Source organism: Chrysochloris asiatica, unplaced genomic scaffold, assembly GCF_000296735.1.
Source record: "Chrysochloris asiatica unplaced genomic scaffold, ChrAsi1.0 scaffold00038, whole genome shotgun sequence".
NCBI lineage: Eukaryota > Metazoa > Chordata > Mammalia > Afrosoricida > Chrysochloridae > Chrysochloris > Chrysochloris asiatica.
Window position 1 is genome coordinate 1,181,546 of NW_006408556.1, and position 10,224 is coordinate 1,191,769.

General features: G+C 52.0%; 1 protein-coding gene across 2 annotated transcripts; it reads left to right on the forward strand.

Moving 5' to 3' along the window:
* The first annotated feature begins 2,307 nt into the window (after positions 1 to 2,307).
* BRD2 (bromodomain containing 2) lies at positions 2,308 to 9,945 on the forward strand. 2 transcript variants are annotated; one of them, XM_006860339.1, is made up of 12 exons: positions 2,308 to 3,338; positions 4,729 to 5,032; positions 5,629 to 5,766; positions 5,967 to 6,105; positions 6,191 to 6,405; positions 6,492 to 6,869; positions 7,372 to 7,500; positions 7,668 to 7,916; positions 8,026 to 8,285; positions 8,435 to 8,739; positions 8,943 to 9,065; positions 9,184 to 9,945. In XM_006860339.1, exons 1-12 carry the CDS (start codon positions 3,310 to 3,312, stop codon positions 9,318 to 9,320), a joined length of 2,406 nt encoding a protein of 801 aa, XP_006860401.1. In that variant the 5' UTR covers positions 2,308 to 3,309; the 3' UTR covers positions 9,321 to 9,945. The 2 variants fall into 2 exon arrangements, with proteins under 2 accessions (XP_006860401.1, XP_006860402.1); XM_006860340.1 differs by having other exon boundaries at positions 3,310 to 3,338; positions 8,943 to 9,069; positions 9,188 to 9,320.
* The last annotated feature ends 279 nt before the right edge of the window (positions 9,946 to 10,224 follow it).

The following is a 10,224-nucleotide window of genomic DNA, read 5'->3' on the forward strand; positions in this document are numbered from 1 at the left end:
GAGAATTCAATGCTTTCTTAGTGTCCGCGGTAGGAAGCTCGTAATCATCACATGGCGTGTTGGAGGTTACGCTTCGAATTGCCTATCAAATCTGTGTGCATTCATTCACGTGTCCACGGCCAGTGGGCCTTCTGCAGAAACCTTTGGTGGCCCCAATGGGGGTCTCGCCTGACCACGTGTTTGCCCCTCGCTGGTGAGGGCATCGAGGCTGAAAGCTTGGGATCCGTTTAGGAGCAGAAACTAAGTTCAAGATGGGTGTTGGGAGAGGATTAGAAAGCGCAGCTAGAGAGTGGAGGGCCGAGGCTCAGAATTTGAAGTGATCGCAGCTCCTGGGACTCGGGTTTCTCCAGAGTGGCCTCTGGCCGCCCCCTTTCCCCATTCCTGAACAGTTTGCTCCCTGTGTACTGGCGGGGAGGAAGCGGACAGGAGGCAAGAGTTCCTTTTCCAATTACTTAATAGCAGTAGTCTCCATAGGGACTCCTGTGGGGAAGGGAGGGACTGGGGAGCAGTGATTTTCCGGAATGTAGGGAATTAGGCGAGAGTACAGCTCTGGTCACCCTTTCCCTTTCTGACGTCCCGCCCTAGCCGTTTTGTCCTGGCCGGCTGGCTTTCTCGCCTGACCCGCCCGGGGAGCCCCGGCTGGAGGGAAGCCGGTTTGGGCGCTGGGCCACTAGGGGAGAGTTTGGGACGGGGGAGGGGAAGGGGCGCTGCAAAGTTGCTGTGTCACTGTCCTCCCTGCTGCATCGGTCGGGCGTGGCTGCGGGTACTTTCAGGGACCGAGGCTTGTTGATCCTTGGCGGGGGTGGGGTGGGGAGGGGACTCTCCACCTTCCGGGTGCGCACTCCCCGCGTGGTGTGCCCGACTCGAGTGCTGGTGAAGACTGGAGCTTGGCGGCCATTTTAGACGCAATAATCGAGGTTAGGGCTCCAAGGCTACTGCGAAGGGAGAAGGTGACCTGGTTGGCGCTCAAGGACCTCGGCCTTTCCCTGGGTGGGGGAGGTCTTATGTGGGCTCTTTACATTAATTTCATTGCCTAGACGTGAAATGAATTTATTTTCCACCCAACTTAGCTAGGTTGGGAAATTAAAGGGATGGGGGCCGCTCGCTGCTAAGGCCCAGGTATTCTCTAGTGCGGGCAACTCGTTTCTTTCACTGCATTGCTAAGATGGCAGAAGACGGGGCGAGAAAGCAGACCCAGAGAGGTTGACCATCTTGTGCCCGGGATCTTTCACTCTCAGGCAGTCGGGAGTCCTTTTCCTAGGCCCAGATGACGGAAAGACAGGAGGGGAGTGGGTTGGGGGAGGGGGTGAAACTGAGCTCCCAAAATGGCTCCTGCCCCTCCTCGGAGGCGGACGGCCGGGGGGAGGGGAGAGGGGGAGGGTTAGTCTGAGCCGCTGCCACCGCCTCCTCCGCTCGCCCTCCTCCCTGGCGCTGACCGGTGGACGAGCCGCTCCGTGGGGAGGACTCCGGACCCTGGTGGGGGGCTTTCCGCCCCCGCGACAGAGGGACCCTTAGAAAAGGGGTGCGGATTTGCCCTTTGGGTAGGGGGGCGGGGAGCGTGCCGAGAAGTCTGCGATCGCCAGAGCTGAGGGGGAGAGGGTGTTCCCCGTGGTTAGCCCCTCGTGGAACTTCTTTCCACCGTGAACCCGACACCGGAATGAAGTTTGGAGAGGAGGTGGGTCTCATTCTGTGTTGTGGATGGTTGCAGTTGGAAATTTTGCCTTAATTTAGCTCTGTCGAGGTTGTGAGGAGTAGGCATCTTTTTGCGTTGCTAACGAGGTATGAGTGGGGAAGAGATTGGAGAGGTGCTTGGGGGTACAACGTTTGGAAACGCATTCTGGGTGTGGGACTCCTTTGGAAGGAGTTCACAGGTAAGTTGATTCTGAAGGGTGTTTTACTTTTGTTGGCCGATGGGAGAATAGAGGATTTTAGGAGTCGGGCCAGCCTTACGTTTGGATTGTGTGGGATGGGAAGGAGAAATGTGTGCCAAAGGAACAGGCCGCAGCTTCTAAGATGGCGTCTTCCTCGTTTCAGATTCATCACTGCAGCGGCCACACTGCCGGCAGCCACCGCCCGCCTGGAGTCCTGCAGCCACACCCCTGGTGGGCCGAGGCCGGCTCCGCCCGCCCACGCTGCCCCCTCCCGTCGCCCTGCTCGGCTGGCCAATGGAGGAGCTACGAATGGCACGACCAGCCTGAACTTGGCCGTCAATCGTCGTACCGGGCTTGGACTCTTGGGAAGACATTGCTGGAACCTCCAGAGGGATGGTTCCTGCGCTCCTTCCAGCCTCCCTCTTTCCCTGGAGTCGCCGGACCGCAGCATCGCCAATCGGCTCAGCGATGTGTCGGGTTGCAGCTTCCCAATGGGGCTATGCAGCGGACTTCTGCGTGGTGACTGACATTTTGGAGAAGAAGTTTATGATGTCATCGCTTAGGCCAACCAATAGAAAGCGCTCCCGCGGAGAGACGTTCCTCCCCCTTCGACTCGGTTTCTGCACGCGCGTGAGCGAGTGTGAACGCGCAGAGAGGGTGGGGGAAATCTCGAGCACGGTGGCGCGCATGAGCGGTGAAGCTCCTCCCACCGGCCTATATATAAAGAGCTGGCGCGGGGCTCGGCGGCGCCATTTCGCGCTGGAGTGGAGCAGCGTCTAGAACGAGCCGGAGGATTCGGCCTACCGACACAGAGTCTTGGAATCGTCTGGGGCCGCCATTACAATCCACGTCCATCCGCTTGGAAATGGCCTTCGTCTCGGCCTATGACCGGTCCCGGCGGACAGTAAAGACCCCATAGAAGCCCCCGAAGCTCCCCTTTTCCGGGCCCCGCCCAATCCTCGGAGGCTATCCATCCCCTCTACTCCGCCCTCAAGAAGATTTCAAAGATGGAGGCGGCGGCTCTTTAAAGCACTTTCCGTGTTCATCCGCCTGCATCCGAGGTCGAAACGGGACTTGTCCTCCTCGGACGGCCCCGGCAAGAAGAGGGGACCCCTACAGATCAACAGCGGGCTATATTGACGACGGTGTCTAGGATCGGGGACTGTCCTTGGGTTTGAAGAGTCCGACCCCCCACCCTCGGCCGCCACAGCTGAGACCGCCGCCATTTTCTCTCTGGCCGCCGCCTGTGGAGCGCGCTCAGAGTCCTCGGAGGCCCTGCGGAGTCGTCGGCTTTCGGACCAGCCCGGCGGGGAGGTTGTCGCCTGGCGGTCAAGGGCGACGGCCCTCCCCCACTTCCCGGGTTATGCTGGACCCGGCGGGGAGGGGAGCCGAGGCCACCCGGACTTCCTGAGGGCAGCGCCGGTTCCCCGCGGTCAAAATGCTGCAAAACGTGACTCCCCACAGCAAGTACGTGCCCGAGAGCCGCGCGTGGGGATGCGGGCGCCGCGTTCGGGGGCACCGGGAGACAACTTGGGCACAACTGTTGGCTCGCGGGAGGGAGCTTGGCTGAGCGGCGGTTTGGGAGCCGCGGCGCTGGCCCGGGTCCTGCGTGGGGGCGTGCAGGTGACACGGTACATTTGGCGGTCCCTGTTCGGAGTCGAGTCGGGGAATGGTGGGATGGGGAGAGCAGCATGTATGGAGAGGGCCTTACCAGGGACTTGTGTGCAGCTCGCCGGCTGGCAGTGCCGTACGCGGTTGCCATGGCGGTGCGGCTGCGGGGACTCAGGGGTGGGCAGCGCGGGAGCGCCTGTCTGTGGCCTATCCCGGGTGGAGACCGATTTCAGAGCGCTGGGGGGTGTGTTTCGGGAGGGGGAGGAGGTTGGTTTTGCTTTTTACCCCGTAATTTGAGTTAGGACAGGCGGGTGAAGCGCAGTCTCTCTCTTGTAGCACAGCTTTGCGCATTGTAAACAATGGAGGTACTCTGTTGTGGTGGTCTCAGTCTTAGGTTCTGAAAACTGAAGGAGCTCAGAGCTCGCGAGGGAATGTAAACTTGAAACAGAGCCAGGGTTGGTGGGCTCTGGCCACCAGAGTTACTGCTACAGTAGATAACACTGGCCAGAGATGCTGTTTTTGTGGGAATAGGGTGTCCATCTTTTGAGGGGCCTTACTGACCTTGATGTTGGGCTGATATATTTTTTTAGTCTTATAGAGGGGCGACAGTTTTGGTTTGATGGAAATAATCTCTGGGGGCTGGCAGCTGGGTTATTCCAGTTTGTGAAGTCTGACAAATGGTCCCTTGTCTGGATTGGTTGGATTGGAATCCTTTCGATTTTTGGTTCTCTGCTGTGAAGTTTACCCAGAGCTGCTGGTGTGCGATCTCTTTGCCTGGGTGGATTCTTGTGTTGCCAACGTTTAATGAGATTGCTCCTATTTGTTTCCTTTCTTCTCTTTTCACTCCTTTCCCTTGGGCTCAACCACCATGGCAACCACCTAGCCCCTAGTGAAGAGGAAGCTTGGGGCTTGAGTTTCTCAGCTCCACCCCATTATGCTTAAGCCCCATCCCCATGGAGCAGTAGTTCTCAGATGCTATGGCCATCAGAAACCATCTCCGGGCTTTTCATAAAAACACAGATGAGGACTCAGCAGGTTTCAGAAAGTCAAGCTTAGATAAACTAAAAAAAGATAAAAAGGAATGAAGATTTGCAGATAATTGGGACTCTGGTACAGGTTGAGGGGTGTTTGAACCTGTCAGTAGATCCAAATCTGGATTTTATTTGAGTGCATAATGCAAATTATGTGCTCTTCTGATTCCTTTTATAGGATTATCCATATCTGATTTTGTCTCCCTATTTCACAGGCTTCCTGGGGAGGGGAATGCAGGGTTACTGGGGCTGGGCCCAGAGGCAGCAGCACCAGGGAAAAGGATTCGAAAGCCTTCTCTTCTGTATGAGGGATTTGAGAGCCCCACTATGGCTTCAGTGCCAGCGTTGCAACTGACCCCTGCCAACCCACCTCCCCCTGAAGTGTCCAATCCCAAAAAGCCAGGACGAGTCACCAACCAGCTGCAGTATCTGCACAAGGTGGTAATGAAAGCTCTGTGGAAACACCAGTTTGCATGGCCATTCCGGCAGCCCGTGGATGCTGTCAAGTTGGGTCTGCCGGTGAGTAGATATTGGAATGGGGAAGGTGTGGAAATGAGCGAAAGTGTGTGTGTGAGTGGGATAGTGGGTTGCTTAGCATTAAGTACTGCGGCCCCTAGGGAGTTCCATCTTTCCCAGTAGGGCAGGTAGCCTCCAGATTTCTCTGGATCTTTGATCCTTTGCAAATAATCCCAACCGCTTGCTGTCTTGGCATCTCACGGTGCCTTCCACGTGTCCTTCCTTAACTTTTGTGCCCTGGCTCCATTTTACAGATTCCCACCCCGGGTTGGGAGAGAACCACGGTGGCCAAAATTCTTAGCTTCTTCCTCTCCCACATGCCAGCCCATGGATAGCCAGCCCTAGAGGTAATGTCACAGAATGGGAGGCCTCCAGAAACAGGTGGGAGGTGGGTGGTTAGAAAAAGGACACCTGTTGTGTTTATTAAAGAATCCTACTCCCGCTTTTTATGTCCCATAGTTCATTTGGGGCCGCAGTTTAGACTTTTGTGAAACCCCTTCAACAGGAATGTGTGTGAGTGAGTGTGTTGGGTCATTAGTTTCCCTGGGAGAACAGGAATTTATTTTGCAGTGCCTCTAACTTTGTATTTCTTTTGTTAGGATTATCATAAAATTATAAAACAGCCAATGGATATGGGTACTATTAAGAGAAGACTTGAAAATAACTACTATTGGGCTGCCTCGGAGTGTATGCAGGATTTTAATACCATGTTCACCAACTGCTATATCTACAACAAGGTGAGTTTCTCTGTGTTCATTTAGTAGGTGGGGAGACATAGTGTTCTGTTTCTTTGTTTTCTCCAGTTGTGTTTACATAGTTTTGGTATTTTACCACAAGAAATATTGTCAAGAATAGTCAGGTCTAAGAAATCTGAGCTCCACAGGTGGTGACAGTAAAAAAGATGGTGTGCTTACCCTGTGTGTTTGTTTTTTGGTAGCCCACTGATGACATTGTCCTGATGGCACAGACACTGGAAAAGATCTTCCTACAGAAAGTGGCATCGATGCCACAAGAGGAACAAGAGCTTGTGGTGACCATCCCTAAGAATAGCCACAAGAAGGGGGCCAAGTTGGCAGGTAGGAAGGGAGTTGTGGGAGTTTTGTCAATGGAGACTAAAGATAAGAAAGAATGTAATAACCTAATTTTTCCTTCTCTTCCTAGCACTCCAGGGGAGTATCACCAGTGCCCATCAGGTACCTGCTGTCTCTTCTGTGTCACACACAGCCCTGTATACTCCACCACCTGAGATACCTACCACTGTCCTCAACATTCCCCACCCATCAGTGATCTCCTCTCCCCTTCTCAAGTCTCTGCACTCTGCTGGGCCCCCACTCCTTGCTGTGTCTGCAGCTCCCCCAGCTCAGCCCCTTGCCAAGGTATGGTTCTCTGGATTTCTTTTGGGTGATAGAAAGGTGTTAAATTAAGTGGAACTGGGGTAAAAGGCTTCTCTCATTCTCTGCAGAAGAAAGGGGTAAAGAGGAAAGCAGATACTACCACACCTACACCTACAGCCATCCTGGCTCCTGGTTCCCCGGCTAGCCCTCCTGGGGCGGCACTTGAACCTAAGGCAGCACGGCTTCCTCCTATGCGAAGAGAGAGTGGCCGCCCCATCAAGCCACCCCGGAAGGACTTGCCTGACTCTCAGCAACAGCACCAGAGCTCTAAGAAAGGAAAGCTATCAGAACAATTAAAACATTGCAATGGCATTTTGAAGGAGCTACTCTCTAAGAAGCATGCTGCCTATGCCTGGCCTTTCTATAAACCAGTGGACGCTTCTGCCCTTGGCCTGCATGACTACCATGACATCATTAAGCACCCCATGGACCTCAGCACTGTCAAGGTACCCACTGCATGGGGCAGATGGGATACTCAGGCAATGATTGGAATCTAAAACAGCCAGTCACCTCATTGTAGTCACACCACCAACCAGTCTTTGACTTTACTAAATAACATGTGACAGAAGGAAGGTCAAGTGCTTCATGAGAATCTTATTCCTAGTCTGTGAAACAGTAGGGTGGGTTTTACTTGTCCTGAAAGCAATGTTAACATTTACAATTATGTACTAACTGGAGTGCTGGGTTTAGGGAAGTTTTTAAGGGGTGGAAGGATAGTCAGGGGCTCCCCCCTCCCTTATCACTTAGAAATGGTTTCTTTTTCTAGACATAGATATTTCTTCAACCCACCCAAATTCCTTTGACTTCAAACTTGAACCCCAGGGCACAGATCCTTAATGTCATCCCCACTGTGCCCTCAAGAAGGGGCTTCTCTTGTGGTGTCTGGGGTTGGCAGGGAAAGGTGAGTCTCCCTGCCTGTGCAGCTTCTGATGCTGCCTCCTTCTGCAGCGGAAGATGGAGAATCGGGATTACCGGGATGCACAGGAGTTTGCTGCTGATGTGCGGCTTATGTTCTCCAACTGCTATAAGTACAACCCCCCAGACCACGATGTTGTGGCCATGGCACGAAAGCTACAGGTGAGTGTTGCTGGAGTTCGAAGACTTAATAGATGTGGGGAGATATTTTCATCATTTGTGATGATGTGTACTGTTGGAAATTGAAGTTATACCATTGGGAGGTTGGGACTAATTTTAGGCACTGCATTCCAGCTACCTACCAGCATAATTTTGTTTCTACTCTCCAGGATGTATTTGAGTTTCGTTACGCCAAGATGCCAGATGAGCCACTGGAACCAGGACCTTTACCAGTCTCTACTGCCTTACCCCCTGGCCTGGCCAAATCATCATCTGAGTCCTCCAGTGAGGAAAGTAGCAGTGAGAGTTCCTCTGAGGAAGAGGAGGAAGAAGAGGAGGATGAGGAGGAGGAAGAGGAGAGTGAAAGCTCTGACTCAGAGGAAGAAAGGGCTCATCGATTGGCAGAACTACAGGAACAGGTATTTTGTCATTCTTCCGTTTACTGGGTCCTAGCCTTGTCTCATGCATTTTCTTTTTCTTCTCTGTTTTTTATTTTTTACTTACTGTTTGGTTCTTTTTCTTCTTTAGCTTCGGGCAGTACATGAACAACTGGCTGCCTTGTCCCAAGGCCCAATATCCAAGCCCAAGCGGAAGAGAGAGAAAAAGGAAAAGAAGAAAAAACGGAAGTCCGACAAGCATCGAGGCCGAACTGGGGTTGAAGAAGATGACAAGGGGCCCAGGGTACCACGCCCACCAGCACCCAAGAAGTCCAAGAAAGCAAGTGGGAGCGGCAGTGCTGCTACATTAGGACCTCCTGGCTTTGGGCCTTCCGGTGGAGGGAGCACCAAGTGAGTTCTCACAGGGTGTAGGCAACAAGTCATGGCTGTGGAAATTTCCACTCCAACTAGGAAATCGGGATTACTGGGTTGAGTGGTGCAAACCTGTTGGGAGAGGGTAACGATGCCTCTCCGATTGACATTTTCCTTTTTGCCCATAGACTTTCCAAAAAGGCTGCAAAGGCAGCTCCGCCTGCCTTACCTGTAGGCTATGATTCAGAGGAGGAAGAAGAAAGCAGGCCCATGAGTTATGATGAGAAGCGTCAGCTGAGCCTGGATATCAACAAATTACCAGGAGAAAAGCTTGGCCGGGTAGTGCACATAATCCAAGCCAGAGAACCATCTTTACGTGACTCAAACCCCGAAGAGATCGAAATTGACTTTGAAACACTCAAGCCATCCACTCTCAGAGAACTTGAGCGTTACGTTCTTTCTTGCCTACGAAAGAAACCACGGAAACCCTACAGTAAGTGAAATATTTATTCAACAATTCTCCTTTGGTTCTAAGGACAATTTAGAGAAGGGTGGGGATAGTTGTGGCACTCAGTTGTCAAGAATTGCTGCAGAGAAGTGTAGGTTAACAGCCTTGTAATGCTCAGTTAAGAAACTTGTCAAATTGAGGAACCATTGAAAATGAGGGTATTTATCATGGTCTATGTGGTTTTCCAGCCATTAAGAAACCTGTGGGAAAAACGAAGGAAGAACTGGCTTTGGAGAAGAAGCGAGAGCTAGAAAAGCGGTTACAAGATGTTAGTGGGCAGCTCAATTCTACCAAAAAGCCCCCCAAGAAAAGTGAGTGTCTCTTAAGTCACTTCAGATTCACTAAGCCCCACTTTCACTTGTCTTTTTCGTGACAAGTAGTGTTTTTATTTCTTACATTTTTTTAAACCTTGCCATTTTTGTTCTGCAGCAAGTGAAAAAACAGAATCTTCGGCAGCACAGCAAGTAGCGGTGTCACGTCTCAGTGCTTCCAGCTCCAGCTCGGATTCCAGCTCTTCATCTTCATCTTCCTCTTCTTCAGACACCAGTGATTCAGACTCAGGCTAAGGGGTCCGGCTAGAATGGGGCAGGAGGTTCCGCAGGACCGGACCCCTAGACCACCCTGCCTCACCCCCTTCCCCCTTACTGTGATACTTCCTCATCTCGCCTCCCACTGTAGGAGAGCTGGCTCTGCAGGGGGGAGGGATGCAGGGACATTTACTGAAGGAGGGCTATATGGACAAGATTCTGCGTTCCCAGCCCTAGTGGGCATGACCTCTTGGGCATAAAGCCCCTGTTTGAAATGGATGGGGCCAGGGGTTCAGGGTCGGAGTGGGTAAAGGCCCTGATTACGGGGTTGTCTGAGGCCATAGCCTGCCCTGTCCCGCTTGCAAGGACCCTGTATTGAGGTTGGTTGGTTCTAATTTATTTTAAGTTAGGTAAGGCTGGGGGTGGGGTGGGGCTTGTGGGCCCCTCGGCCTCCATAGGGAGGGAAGAAGGGGAGCTCTTTTTTTTTTTTTTTTTTTTTTTTACGTTGACTTTTTTTTTTTTTTTTTTCTACTTGTTTTCTTTCCCTTTTCCCTTATCTTCTATATTTGGGCCTTTGGAGGTTTCAGTCATCTCCCCATTTGGTCCCCTGGACTCTTTTTCCTTGTCTGTTGGTTCTAACTTGTAAATAAAGAAAATATTATTCGAGTTGTGTGTTATAGCGAATCTTATACATTTGTCCCTCTAGTTCATTTTAAAGTCAAAGGAAATTGTATTGAAAACTTCTTAGAAGGCAAGAAAATGGAGTAGCTACTGTGTTTTGGTATATAAACATTAGGCAAGGTTAGCAGTTAAGTGCAATGGAGTTGGTTCTGATTCAGCAACCCTGTGTAGGGCTTCTAAGGAGCAGCTGGTGAGTTTGAACCGCTGACCTTGCAGTCCAATGATTTACCAACAGTGCCCAAACCTAAACTCCACGTTATGT

Bases quoted from the DNA above. Each gene is read 5' to 3' on its own strand.
- BRD2 (XM_006860339.1), top strand. From the start codon at position 3,310: ATGCTGCAAAACGTGACTCCCCACAGCAA. The intron at 5,767-5,966 runs GTGAGTTTCTCT...GTTTTTTGGTAG, and splicing joins ACTGCTATATCTACAACAAG to CCCACTGATGACATTGTCCT. The intron at 6,870-7,371 runs GTACCCACTGCA...CTCCTTCTGCAG, and splicing joins TGGACCTCAGCACTGTCAAG to CGGAAGATGGAGAATCGGGA.